Source organism: Anabas testudineus, chromosome 14, assembly GCF_900324465.2.
Source record: "Anabas testudineus chromosome 14, fAnaTes1.2, whole genome shotgun sequence".
Classification (NCBI taxonomy): Eukaryota; Metazoa; Chordata; class Actinopteri; order Anabantiformes; family Anabantidae; genus Anabas; species Anabas testudineus.
The window spans coordinates 13,086,478-13,101,417 of record NC_046623.1 but is presented as its reverse complement, the minus strand read 5'-3'; the positions used below and the strand labels follow the sequence as shown (position 1 = coordinate 13,101,417).

At 40.1% G+C, this 14,940-nt stretch overlaps 1 protein-coding gene across 1 annotated transcript in view; it reads left to right on the top strand.

Moving 5' to 3' along the window:
* Positions 1-2,587: 2,587 nt before the first annotated feature.
* The window catches only part of mcama (melanoma cell adhesion molecule a), a 32,781-nt gene continuing 20,428 nt past the window's right edge, over positions 2,588-14,940 (top strand). Inside the window, exon 1 of the mRNA XM_026373421.1 lies at positions 2,588-2,737. Within this exon, the coding sequence (XP_026229206.1) occupies positions 2,674-2,737 (64 nt within the window). The 5' untranslated portion in view covers positions 2,588-2,673. The remainder of the gene's footprint in view (positions 2,738-14,940) is intronic.

Sequence of the window (14,940 nt, the reverse complement as noted above, 5' to 3'; positions counted from 1 at the left end):
CATATTGGTAATAAGTCAAGCTGTACGTGTGCCAGTACCTGACAGAACTTAAACTTCAGTCTTGGCTGAGGATGAGAATTCAGTTATTATATTTAATATATCATTCATTGAGTATTGTGTTTAGTCAGAGGCACAAACACACACTGTCCCACAAACATGCTCTACCACCTACACAGGCAGTACATTAGCTGCCTGTCCTGAATAAACACCAATGATCCAGTAGTGAAATTATGCAAGGTGAAAACTCACTTCACTTTCTGAATACATCAGATGTTTATTAATATGTGCTGCAGTCCATATTAAAATTCTTAAATATGGTAAAAATAAAAATATATTCGATTCGCATTTTCAGTAAAATGATGAGCGCTGCAAAGTTTTATAGAATATGTGATGTGAGACGAAATCCTTAAGCAATCTGGTGACTTGAACATGCACTTGTTTGCATCATATCTCGTGGGTATGAGGTAGATAGATTTCATGTGTGAGATGACTTTCTTCATAGTGCAGCAAGCTTGGCTCAAATCCAAACCAAATACCCCCCAATGTGAGGTGCGAGATACACTTTTGTACATGTGTGAAGTTGCTGCTGTCCACTTTTCACCATACCGCTCTTTTTATTTTCATTTGACAAAGACTGAGTTATGATTTAGAGGAGCCTCAGGTCTTGATGTAGGATGTAGTATAAATGAAAGAGATTATACAGAAAAACATGTATAGTATACAGCAGGTTCACACAAAAGCTTTAGCAGTGAGAATAAGACTAAACAAACTTACTTCTCTTCATGGCTAAAATCTTATGACTGTGTATGAAAGTATGGGAAAGCCACGTTCACCTGTGTTGAGGAATCACAACACGAGGGAGCCCCACACGGTGTGTTTAGAAGCACTTTCTGGTAAACCTATCGTCTATAAAAGTTCAGAAACTGCAGATTTTTATCTCCATGTCTAATGCCTGTGTTGTGTCCACGACTGCAGGCTCATGTGTGACGGGGCCCGGACAGATGGGGGACCGAATCCAGGAAGCTTTTCTGCTGCAGCTGTTTGCAAAGGTGACTCAACAGTCAGCCTGCTCACTGTACTGTCAGAAGTCCAACTTGTCCTATCCTATCCTATCCTCATTCTCAGTCCTCATTCTTAACACTTTATTCTGTGCAACATGGCAGCAACTCTACGCTGATTCACACTAACCTAGTTGCTTTTCAATATAAAATTTATCAATCACACTACACAGCTTCTGGAGATAAAGTGTGGGCACACTGGAAACAGCTGTAAGTATTAAAATAGCTGACATTTAAACTGTTGCTAATGTGTATTGTAACTGCTAAGTGATTAAAGTGGACGGCTTGCTGTTTCATAATTACCATACAGTCGGACTGCAGTTTATACGGGTGCTGGAAAATTCAGTTGTAACAATGACACTCTGTCTTTAGGTACTCAAAACTCAACATATAAGAATAACAAACAAAACAAAGATACAACAAAGACATCAATTGTTTGTAAGTGTGTGAATGAATGAAACTGAAACGTTTCAGAGGTAGAAAGTGTGTATGAGGCAGAATTAAATGGAAGTTATCAACTTGAAATAAACCAGTTTTAACCTTTTAATTAATTAGCTAGTGGAGGTGCTGTTAGGCGAACCTTGTTAACTTTGTTTGACAGAGACAGTCTAAAGTTATTTCTCCCAGTTTTCAGTCTCTAAGCTCCAAACTTGTTAAAACTCCTCAAATCCTAACTCCAGTCTTTAAGCTGAAAAGTCGCCTCTGAGGGCCACCATCACTTTTAACGCTATGTAAACCTGCACAAACATCAGTTTCCACATATAAACATATGTCATACATCTATAGTGGTTATTAAAGTAATCTGTATTCAGAACTGATATGTAACTGAGCACATTTACTTAAAATGCATGTGTAGTTATTACCTTACTTACATTAACAGATTTTTCTTGAGTTCATAGGCAAATACACTTTTACTCGAGTATTTAGTTTGTTTGCTTCCACCTCCTTTCTCATCATACTATTGTTACTGTGTAAGCACTTCCCACAGCCTTCAACACTCTCAAACAGCAGGAATCATGTTAAAATAACCCTTTTAACCACAGCATCGACTCGTTTTGCAAAACAGCAGTGAAACAGATAAAAGTGGCATTAAAAAATAGAGACAAAATGCTAAATTCAGAGATAAGCTAACCAGGTCTTCAGGCTGAGAACCACTAAAGCCTTGAACAAACCTGCTGATATAGCCCCCCCCCATTCAAAATTTAATTTCAGCCTCGTATTAAATGGACTTATTACCCGAGCTACTATGAAAATGCAAAGTGTCCCACTTAAGCCGAATTCAGCCAACAGGCCGTGTGGTTTGGGCTAAAAGGTGCGGAGGCACGATAAGGTGCTTATTCAGTCATGACCTTGAGGACTTTCTACCAAGACGCAATGTGCGCTGAGAATGAGGAGAGGCAGTTTGAAGCCGGAGAAAACACTGATAAGCTGTTGCTACCACACACAATAAGAGGACCCCTCCACACTGAGACTTTATTCGAGCTCCCTCCCTCCTCCTCCTCCTCCTCCTCCTCTCCTCCTCCTCCTCAGTCTCCTCCGGGCTGCTGGTAACTTCTCGTCGACGCGCCACTTCGCTCCAGTTTATTTTGGAGTGGATACGACCAGCAGCAGAGAGATGGCTTTCCTCCACAGATCATTTGTGCCGCTGTTTCTCCTTTTCTGTCTCCTCGGCTGCAGCGGTGAGTTAAAACCAAACTAAACTCCCTCTTTTGCCGTTTTAACGAGTGGATGCTCCGTCGAAGCGTGACTCACATTTTCGAGGTTTTATCGAATAAAAGTGTTTTTTTTTTTTGTGCGCAACGCTCGCTGGTGGATTTCAAAGTTAAGTTACGCAGAGAAAAATACGCACATGGTGAACTTGGTGTGAACGGCACTTTTTCAGCATGTCAGCGGTTCATTTTTGGTTATTTCGATGTAATTAGTTGATGCGTAATTGGAGCCGTTAACGAACCAATTAACCGTGGACATGCACGGAGTGGGTGCTTCTTAAATGTCGGTGTCATAAACTGTCTGGGTAAGATATTTAAGGTTTACTACGACTGTTGTAAACATCTAAAAAAGCCACAGCAGTTTATATAAACCGCAAGACCAAACTTAGCAGAGAGTCCCATTCTGTGGGGCTGGAGGCGCACGGACACCATCACGTCTCCGTGATGTGTTCATCGGTTCAACGAGACGATAATAGTAAGAAAAGTGATGAAAGAGGCTGAGGACAGAGCAGAGGGATACTGGACAGCGTGTGCGTGCGCGGCTGATTGATCCATTGGTTAATTAGTAGTGAAAATTGTGTAGTAAAGTTGTTTTTCATTTTGTGATTCCTTCTTTACTGGGTCACTTTTTTTTGTGTGATATTCTGGTGCACTTTCTTTGCACCAGTGCTCCAGCAGATGAAGCTTCTTGCCACGGTAATTGCTTTGAGATGTCTATCAACCTGGGCAGTTTTGGATGCTTAACCCTACCTGTCATCACAGAAGCTGTCAGCCTAATGAGGTGGAGGCCTCTTGGGTGTGGCATCTGGTTAATAAAGTTAGTCACTTGGAACCAGTATCTTTTTAACAGGTAGTTTTTTTTCTTTCTTCCAACCATCACCACTAAACACAAAGAGATTCGTCAGCACATTGCCAACTGGATATCTGTGTTTCAGCTCGTTTGCTGAGTGGTGCTGTGTGTTTTTCTTAGTGAGCTCGTTGGTTGCTCGTTTGGAGCACTTTGCATTCATATTACGTAACGAAACGTGTATATGCACATCATCCTTCTCTGTGCACCCAAATCTCTTCTTTTTTTAAAGGTGAAACGTGTGGTGGCAGTACATCATATAGGTGTTCACGGTGCCCTGCAGTCCGGGTAGTTCCATCAACAGAACTGAGTCATTATAGACAGTCAGACTAGTAAAAGGACAGAATCTCATGTGAATCGACTTTTTTTTCCACCAATGCACCAGCTAAAGCAAACATTGCGTTCACTGATGGATTACCTAACTCAAGGAAGCTTTACTGTACCGAATTAAGTGGAAACCTTTCTTCTTCTCTATGTAGCATCTCACAACAATCCATGTCTCGCTCTGTCCTGACCTTATCCTTCTTTTTCCCTTAAATCCATGTTTTTTTACTCCATCAGCCTTGTCTTAATTGGTTTATTTCTATCTAATCCTCATCTCCCTTCTACCTCCTATGGAGACAAAGTAAAGCTGTCTTGTTTTTGGATTAGGTTGCCGGCCACTGATGAAGACCCCAGCCCTCTAAAGAGCTTCTAAACCAGGCACTGTCAAAACTGACCTCCTCCCTAATGGGCCTTGAAGGGCACTTACTCGAATACAATTTGTGGCTAAAAGCATTTCTCCTGCATAGAAATAAACCCATGCTCAGCATGAGAAGAAACCCCAACATGTAGCTTGGTAGATGCATTGTTCTGCAAACTCTATCGATTTCAGAGACCAGTATTCATCAGTATGATGGTCATGTTGTGTTACAGGAATGAGCAAGTAGTCTGGGCAGTGTGGTTACACAGTAAATCAGGGCAGTGGCAGAGCTTTTACGATGGCATTTACAGAACACAAAGTGGACACGAAAGGCAGGTTTACTTAGCTTATACCATCATTAAACATTTTTAACCAAACAAAGCTTTATCCCTCAGTGCATATGAAGGTTTTGAGGCATCCCTAAAGTCAGTTTTAGTTGCAGCTCAGACAGGCACTCCCTATTAACTACTTACTATATACAAAAACTTCAGTTCTGATGCAGATTTTTAACTTTAACTCCTTCTTACTGTACTCCAACAATAGGTAACATGGGCTCAAGATGTGAGTTTTGATGCAGCAGACTGGTACCAACATTACTATTTGTGGACAGATCCTTTTAAATAAAACAGCTTATGGCCTAATTGTCTTTAGAGCTTCCAGGTATTCCACATTTTACGTATTGCCAGTAAATCCCTTGAGAAGATCTTAATCGACATCCAATTGATTTTTACTGATAATTAGCCAAAATCTGTGTAGCCTGAAAAAGCTCATTGCTCTGTGCCATAGCTGTAGTTTATTATCAGTCAATATGCTGACTTCCAAAAGTAAGTGATACATTACTAAAGATTGACATATTTAGTAGGAAGAAGTTGGGTCCCTATTTCTGACTCTTGCATAAGTCTTATAATGGAGTGGTTTGTTTTTCCACCTGTTAGGAAAATACTGTACACTATCCATACCAGGATGCTTGAGACGAAGCTAAATGTGGCATCATAATGTTTGCATTTTAATGGCTATACAGCATTTAAACAGTTTTGACATCAGCTCAGAAATCAATGTGGCACTAATTGGATAATTTGCTTTCTTGTTAGTAACAGAACATTCTGTCTCCTGAACTCTACAGTATGTGAAGACATTCTAGCAGATATTCTTAATGGATGGAGCCAGGGGATTTTGTGGCTTACCGCTTTGTGCGATGAAGTCTCTAAGAGACATCTCACTTCCTCTCCTTGATGGAGAACTTTCTGTATGCGACTGGAGTCATTTTAGGTAATCTGTGTCAAGTGTGTGGAGCGTTTCACGGTGGAATAAGCTCCATACCTGTACCAGATAAATTCAAAAAAGTACTTTCACTTTTGCACACAATTTGCAATGTGGAGGTTATTAATGGGCTTGATTTGTCAAATAATTTAGTTTTATTAATTTGTCCTTGATGTCATTTGTCAAATAAAATGTACTGTTGTATTGTGCAAGTATTGAAATTATATAATGTAATGTAATATAATGTAATAATGTAATTAAGTCTACCTTAAGTCTGGCTGCTCATCAGACTGTCATACGCAGGTAGCTTCCTGTATAGACTCTAGACGTGAACATATAGTTGCTCAGTGTTGTTGGCAGTGCAGTTATTTTTTATACACAAGGTGCAACAACATGCAATCCCCAGCCTCCCCTGCAATTTCAGATTCATTACATCATATGTATCAGATTAATATTTTGGCACAGTTGGTGAAATAAAACAAGAACTTTGAAGATGTGAGCTTGGCCTCTAGGAAAGATCTTCTATGCTATTTAATTACATTTGTGACTTTGATTTACTGAAAGAATAACAGCGATCAACTATTAAAATAAACACCATATTTTAGTTTTATGCAGCATGCTGTTGTGTAGTAACTGTGTAGTGTTCTCATACTTAAATGCTCTGGGGAACCACTGCAGTTTATTATGCATTTTGATAAGTATAGGTTTACTGATATTCTAAAATACAATTAAGATTGATGCATGATGATTCAAGCTGCCAGTTTTATTATTGAGATAATTAAAATGTTTATGACCTCGAGGTCAGGCTGCATAAATAGGAAACAGTTGTTATTATTATTGGAAAAGTTCTTGTTTGCCTGTGGGTGTTCATCATTCATTATTTGCCAGATAGGAAAATGTGTTTTTGTAGCAAGTCAAATATTAGTAAAGAAGTGAAGAATCCAAAAAGTGAGTCACTAGGTCTCGCAGTGAGTCCTGATGTAAATAATGGCTGGTCTCCCTGACCTCTTCTTCATCCGTCTTTGTGGCTGAATGCCAGAGAATGCCTCCACTCTGCTGCTGCTCGGCCTGTCTGGATATAGCAGGAAGTGTGCAGCTGTTGGCTGCAGTTGTTCATGTGGGATTAGTGCATTTGCCTGAGCGATAGCGAGGCATGACAGCCATATAATCTGATGTATTGGCTCGTTGTTTTCATTAAAGAGAGTGCACTGTTTGATCCCTGCGGTATTATAATGGTGCCTCGTTGTGATATTAGGCATATGAGAGCTAATTCAACTAACATACATGTCAGCACAGTGAACAAACAGATGCGATTGATCATGTTATTGAATTAACTTTGATTATATTGAATGAATATTCAGAAGACACTCGTTTTTCACCTTCTCCTTTTAGTTAGTTTTAACTTACTTTCTACCTTTCTTTTCATTGTGCTAAAAATGCTTGAGAATATCTCTTCATATGCTAAATCGTTCTGCTGAGATGATGCAGATTGACTGAAGTTGTCCTAAATCATTTCGATTCCATTTACCTTGTTTTAAATGGCCTGTTTTTGGCTTTGTAGTTTCAGTCTGTGGCTTAAAGCCTGTGCGTGCTCTGACGATCCAACACATGCTTTTGGAAAATCAAAGCCAGAGCTGTTTAGCTGGCAGGAGCAGATTTGACATCCACCCTTAAGCCCAAACTGAAGTTTTTTTTAGGAGCCTTGTCTTGCATGTGTAGTGTTTCTGCAGTCAGTGGACGGTTGATGTTTGAGTGGGATTTTATATCCAACAGCTGCCTCTGTCGTTTGATCCCTGGCCTTCTGGGAGGGAATTTCCTCCGTATCGACTACCTTTCTGGTGCTGAAGAGCGGCCTAAAACATCCTCCACTGGAGTGTTATTCAAAGCACATCATTGAAACGCGGTGAAAAATCTATACAGTGAACGATCTGCCCCAGAGAAGCTGGAGTCTGTTTTTGGAGCTGTAGCCAGTTGTTTAAGTAAACTCAATCAAGAAGAGGAATGTAGGAAATTACTCATGAGAGGGAGGAACATCCGTGGGCATTCAGGGTGTGAAGAGCTCATCGTGAAGTAATATCACAGCACTGAAGTCTTTTCACACACTGTGTCAGGAACACAGATAGTGCCTCCAGCTCCTCACTGTGGTTTTTGGGGTATTTATTTTTAAAAAGTGCTAAAATTGCTGCAGGGTTCCACGTCAGAGTTTTTTCTCATGGTGTTGGGAGAGCTCTGAGAGATTTGCTCCCCAAAAAACCTCTTTCAGGCTCAGATATTGGATTCGGCTGCACTGTTTTCACTGGATTGAACATTTGTATACAGCATTTTAAGAGTAGAGCGAGTGTATGATTTTGTTGACAAGCCAGCTTTTTGGAGCTTTCTTGGGCAAGATTGACACCAGCTGCACAGGGGATGTGATGCTTTCACAGTGGATGCATTTAGCAATCAGGCAGTGGTGATAGAAGTTTTACTTAAGTAAAAGTAGCAGTACCACTATTTACATGCTTCTTTTAGTGGAAGAGTACTTCTGCTTTCTTTGTTTTGATCACATTTATTAGTAATATTTTATTTTTTAGCAGATTTGACCATTTGTCTCTAAACTCTGCTCACACTAAATTGGCCATCTGTACATGATGTCCCTTCATATTTAGAAGCCCCATCTGTGGGACACATGGCACTCTCTTGGGCCACAATCCAAGTCTTGGCAGCCGTCCCATCTTTGCCAAAGGGAGACAAAAAAAACCTCCCGTATCGCCTTCATTGAGAAGCTTTTCCTTCCTGCTTTCCCCGCTTCTCCCCCTCTTTAGTCTGCAAACAGAGCTTAGCCAGCAGCTGCACACACCTGACGCCCCAATCCATCGGGCAAGGCTCATTCTGCAGTGGGGGCAACAAGCAGGGGTTTCATGTTACAGAGAAATCAAACACCATAGTGGTCTTTACCTCCTTCCCGCTTTTTCTGAGCCGTGTCCCCCATTCTGTGTCCCCTCACACACCTCTCTCATGCCCTCTCCTTTGACTTTTTTTTTATGAGTGCCGTGGACAGAGCCTGGGAATATTTACTTTGCTTTTGTTGTTGTCAACACTCGTGACTGAGACAACAAGAGCACACAGGAAAGAGTCGTATGCAGATAAAGGGGGGGATTAAGTTAATCGGTGCGTGATATAGTGCCCGAGCAATAGAGCTCACCATCCTTAGTCTGTTTAGTTTTCAGCCACTGGGATGTTTTTTGGGTATTATTAAGTGTAAATATGAGTTAACATCATGTAAGCTTTCTTCATTCATCAATCTTTGGCCCATAAAGCTGGCACTAAAAATTTCACACCCACATAGGCAGCCTATCTATCAAGAACAATTTTGTCGATGCTGGAAGAAAAAAGACAGAAGATGCCAAAAACAAACAATTTGATTTCAGACCAGTTCATTTTTGGCTCTAAATGAGTCCTTCTATCTGACATTATAGAAGATGATGCAACCCAGATTATTGTGATTACTGAAAATTAAATTTAAAATGCTGATAATGGGAGTTCGTAAACCTAATATAATTTTGATGGCGTTTGATCTGTAACGTGCTTATTCAAATTAGTTCATTTGAGAAATACACTTTATTCTAAGAGCTAGATGAGAAGAATGATGAAACTCTAGTCTGTTTACTGAATATGGAAATAGAGGGAAACAGCTAGTTAACAAAATACAGCTACAAGCAGCTGTAATGTTTGGTAATTAACACATTATATCAGGATTGATTCATCTAGATTCATCTAGATATAGAGGTTCCCTGACTGTAATTCAGATGCCACGTGATGAACTTACTCCTGCTAGTTGGAAAGTAAAGATCCCCCTGTTTAAATCCTGAGGGGTTAAGGCGTGTGTGAAATGTGACCACAGCACTATGTCATTGGTTGGAGGTGTCACTCCTGTAATGGATCTGAAGTACGATTCTTCTTGGAACAATGAAGATGCCACTGTCTTGTTTTGAGTATTTGCTTCAGGCGCCCCCTCAGACCGCGTCATTGTGCTGAGGAATTCCAAGTGTCAGTATCACCTGGAGAATCCCTAAAGAGGCTGCAAAAGCATATTAGCTCATCACCTGGATGAAGTTGCATAGGGTGCATATGACGGAAATAAATACCACACGTAATGTCTGTTTTCCTGTTATTTAAGGGTCAAAGAGTACAGAGGATACATTAACACCTGATAGTTTAGTGGTTTAGTATGACAGCTCCCAAAAAATTGTCTTTTTTTTTTCTTTTGTTCATTAACGAACAATATAATGTTTGTAAAAACAAATTTTAGATCATTTGATACGATCAGCAAAAAAAAAAAAATTTGTTTTCATGTTACTAGCCTTTGTGTGTCTTTTATATATCTTACTGTATGTCCATTCTGGGGAAATGGTAAAACCCATGATGTCTGTCTTGTCACAACAACTTGGATTCACATCTGTTGTCGAATTCAAATGAAGTCAGTTTAAATCCAGACTGACTTTGATGGTGAAACGACATCTCTTGTGTACATATGCAGATGTATATTCATGACGACCTCGGGGCTAACCGCAACGTCTGTCGTGGAGTTTGCGTCTCTGTGCTAATAGGCTGTGCCGTGCCACAGATATGAAACACATCTGGCAGCGTTGTTTTTCATTCTGATTACTTTCATTACCAGTAACAGTGCAGCCAGCTATAGGTTTAAGTTTCTAAAGGACAGAGTTGCTTTAATTGGGAAAATTATTTAGCATTGTGTGCCTTTTTTAAAAAATAAACTTGATGGTATTATTGGGAATGAAAGTAATAATGTCTATTTACTTTGACTATTACAGATCATTACCGATTTAATGCTGTCTTTAAATGTTATCCCAACCCCAGAGGCTCAACGACCAGTCCAAGGGCAGAGGGCCGTGTCTTACTCATATTTCATGCTTTGTTTGGGACTCTCCCCTTCAGCTGATTCATAGATCAGGTCTAATTATTTTTTGTCTTTTCATGTTGTTCAGTTACTGGTTTCTGGGCATTTGTTTTCCTAACTCCTCAGAGAGCTGATCTCTTTGTTAAATGCCCTTCAGGCAAACCAAGTGAGGCAGAAAACAAACTGGTGGGAGTAAAACCACAAGCAACTGTTGATCGGATAGTGGAATTTAAATGGAATATTTTCAGTATGTCAGTTTCTATGCATCATCCTTTTTAGTCCTACACAAGCAGGAATCAAAATATTGATCATTCACCTGCAGCTTATTTTCTGGATTCATTTATTCAGTCATTTGGTCTATAAAATCATCATCACCGTTTTACAGAGCCAAAGGTGACATTGTAAAACCTCCAAGTTTTCAGTTTATCATTGATGCCTGGGAAAAACAGCAAATATTCACATTTCAGAAGCTCTAGAAAGTAATTTTTCAGACACATTACCATAAAATGTTTGGGGGGAGTCATTGGCTTTGTTGTGAAGTGTCACAGAGCTTGACATGGGACGTGGTAACAGGCTTTGTTCACAGATAAGAAGCAGACAGTGAAGGGTTACGTCTAGCTTACAGAAAGGATTTGTTACGATGCCATGGCACACAGTTGACTTTTGAGGCAATTTAGTTTCTGCCAGACACAACCAGTGTCTTTTGAAGATGTGTTTGGTGAGAGCCGTAATGTGATCCACTACTGCAGCTCAAGTTTGGAGTCTGGAATCTGCCCTGTGGGTCTTCTGCAGCCACGATTTACGGATAAAGAAGTGTCACGGCTCCAAACTAAACCTGCCCCATGCACCATTAAACCTGGACTGATGAGTCTGAACAGTGATCTGAGATTAGTGCGGGGTAATAAAGGTAGATCCTGTGGTTAGCTGTTGGAAAGCACCTTTACCTTTGTGGGTGATGCAGAGCTGATGAAAGTCATCAGTGCTAGAGAGAGATTTAATGATGCTCACTTGCTGCCCTGGAGTTTGCTGTGGATGTTCAAGAATGAACAATTTGCATTTTAAACACCTTCCATTCATGTTGAATTGACATCTTTTTAATTAGCGAAGATGATTTGCATGATTCTTAATTACTGCATGAACTACATATAAATGACTAGAATGACAGTGCAGCAGCTGTGGTGTTTTTGTGCAGGTTGGTTTGTGTGTATTTTGACTCTGCAATGCTTACTTGGAGTTAACCGCAACAATCTTAGCATTGTGAAAAGTGTTTTTTGCTGTCCTAAATGCACTTCTCAGCTCTTATGTCAGACTGAACCGCAAAATCTCTCAGCGTCCCTCGAGAAGGAGGCAAGAACATGAATCTTATCTTAGCTAAAGTCTTCGCTTTGTCCAACTGACATCATCAGTGGGTGATAAAGCAGAACCTGGTGAGAAACGGCCACTTCCCCACATTTAGAGGAGTTATTCAAGGTGGTTTGTGCATCAGGAAGCAGGGAGACCCCCCAGTGATGACTGGAGGAGATGGATGGTGTTGCTGGGGAAACAGACGTGTGGGCTGCTCTGTTTGTCCTGTTGTGAAAGTGACCCTGACCTGGAAAAGTGACTAAAATGGATGGAACTTAGCTACTGTAATGCTGCTGTATCGGTGATTGTTTTGGGTTTCAATGCCAACAGAAAGTCAACAACCACTGCCATATTCTCATAACTGAGGATTTAGCTTCATGTTTAAGTTTTCTAATACACAGTAATATTGATAAAACAGACCACATCCTGAGTACTACTTTAATAATGGATGGCCCCTGAAGTGTTACACATTTATTAACAGGTTGACTCTATTTCTTAACACGTTACGGTATGCAGTAAGCCAGCTACTTACATACACTAAATAAAAAAAATCTAAGTAAATGAAACTAGTTTTTTACAAAACCATTACAAAAATACCCAATTAATGTTGACAAGCAGCAACTCTGACAGAGAAATTTCTGACTCTGCAAAGCCCCCCTGCAGTGATGGAGGAGTCATGTCGCCATGGGTTTCCTCCACCTCCAGCCAGCTTGGCATCTGCTGCCCAGCAGAGACCAGGATCGCTGATATCGACCGGCCTGAAAAAACAACAGTTTACACATGGCCAATAACAAAAGGAGGAATAAGAGATGCCTGAAATACTTGCAAACACGCATGTAGAACTAAATAATTTACATTATTTAGTGTTATGTTCCTAAGTGGAGTTTAAATCTGCCCACTGGCAATGCATCATTGAGATTAGTGAATTTTAATGACTAAATGATCATGCAGTGGTTGTGGCCCCGGCGGCAATGATGTTTTGTGACAACAACATACATCTCTTACCCCATTTCTCCACCACCTTCTGTTAGCAAAAGGCACATGAAGGCCAGATCATGCATTAGGGTGATGTATGGTGTAAATTAAATACAGTTTGTTTGTTTTTTTAATAGAGAAGTCGCTAATTTCTAACCTGGAGCTGGAGAAGATTGAGAGACAGGGTGACACAGTGACAATATGTCACCTCCTAAAGCAATTCCACAGATTAGTTGCCAAAAAACACAATATCTCTGGACCTGTGAACTCTATAGTTAAGACTGGAAATGTCAAAATATACTTTCATTTTCTGTTGACCCTACACTTTCCATGATGTCTCCTTGACTGGTCCTTCAAACACCTCAAGGGCTTTCTTATAAAAAATTGAAGTGTTGAATCCCACGCTGGGCCAGCGAGGACATTATACAACAGTTAGTTTCCACAAGTTAAACTGTCCTCTTCATGGCGAGTCGACTGATTCTTAAGTGTAAAATCAGTGGAGTGTCCCTTTAATAAGAGACCGTCATGCTGTCCACAGCGCTGACGTGGTTGTAGTGATAGATGTAGGTTCACCTCAGGAAACTCTGAGGTGCCCAAAAATACTTCATAACTTTTTAAACTTTGAATAAACTTAATTTTCACCTTTAATCAGCTCTGATTCAGCATTTTCAGAGTTATACTTCCTCCATGTTCCCTTTGTGCTTTTCTCTGTAGGGAACCAAAGTTCATTGAAGTCATAAGCACTTACTTAAGCATTTGATCAACTCATCATTTAAATGTTAGCCGTTCTGTCCTGTGCATCTGAGTTATATCAACTCTCAAGCATTTTATAGACTGAGATCTTTGGATATGATGTTGTCTGGTAAAGTAGGTCAAAGTAGTCTATGTCTGCTTGTAAAAACTTTTTCAATAGACATAAATACAATAAAGTTAAGACGTAAGAACAGCTGCAGAAGGTGAATATGACGACTGGGCTACATCAAATGTGATATAAACCATGTGTGAAAACTTATATGAGCTTTTAAATACCGAAAAGCATGGCATCACCATAACTTTAGAGTACTATGATTGAGTTCTAAGATGAAAACATAAGATTGGATCTGATCTAATTTTGGCCTCTCAGCTTTATTTTCAGTGCAGTGCATGGCTTGGCAGCAGTTCACCAGGACATCAGGCTCTGTTTGGCTCTAAATTAACTGGCAGTAATTCATTCACTGACGCTGGCACCATGCTAAAAAACTGTGAAGCATCATATCCTTCACTTCTGTTTATTTTACACAACAAAACCTTTTCATATTCGTAGTTACTGGTCGCTCAACTAACACAACCTAACACGCGGTGGGATGTGAATGTTGCATTTGAGACACTGCTTGGGAAACAGTCCTAATTAAATCCACTCAATTCAATTAGAAAAAGCTCAAACGTACAATGAGCATTTCATTATAGAAAAACACTGATTTGATTACTCAGGTCTGACCTGAGCACGAGAAAATCAAAAGACTGTTTACAAGCTTTAATATAATCAGACCTAATAACGCTCTGTGTGCTGTTACGCAACTCACCACAAAGCTGTGGTCGTCTCTGCTATGTGATCACGGCGAGGAGTTGCTCTGCATTTCTCTAGGTCGTCTTAGCTCACAGATCAAGGCCACTGGTCTGGATCTTTGAACTTGACATTTCAAAAGGGAGAGGATAAAGTGATGCTTAAATATCAAATCCTCCCACAACTCCCTGAGCCCTGTTATTGGACGCTGTTAAAAGATCAACTGCCTAATCAAAGACGCACGCTCTGAGTAGAGGATTTGTGTGTGGAAGTTAATTTAGAAATGTTTCAGCATGAAACTATCTGACTGTTGTCTCACAAGCTATTGTGAGTAAGGATTCTTGTCACAGATGCTGACGAATATTATGTCTTTTGTTTTGTATTTATTGAGAAATCAAGCAGTAGTAGTGTTGTTAAAATCCTCTACATGGGAGACATTGTGTACGTGTCACTGTCCAGCTCCACGGTTGGAACATTGTGTTCTATTATTACAACGTTGTATCATTTCTTTTTTATTATCTCTTGCTCTCACTTGGAAAACCAGAGTGAAAAACGTCATTGCAGAGAATGAGAAACACTGCAGTATGGAGGGAAAGTTAGATGAGTCACAGAACAGAAGCAG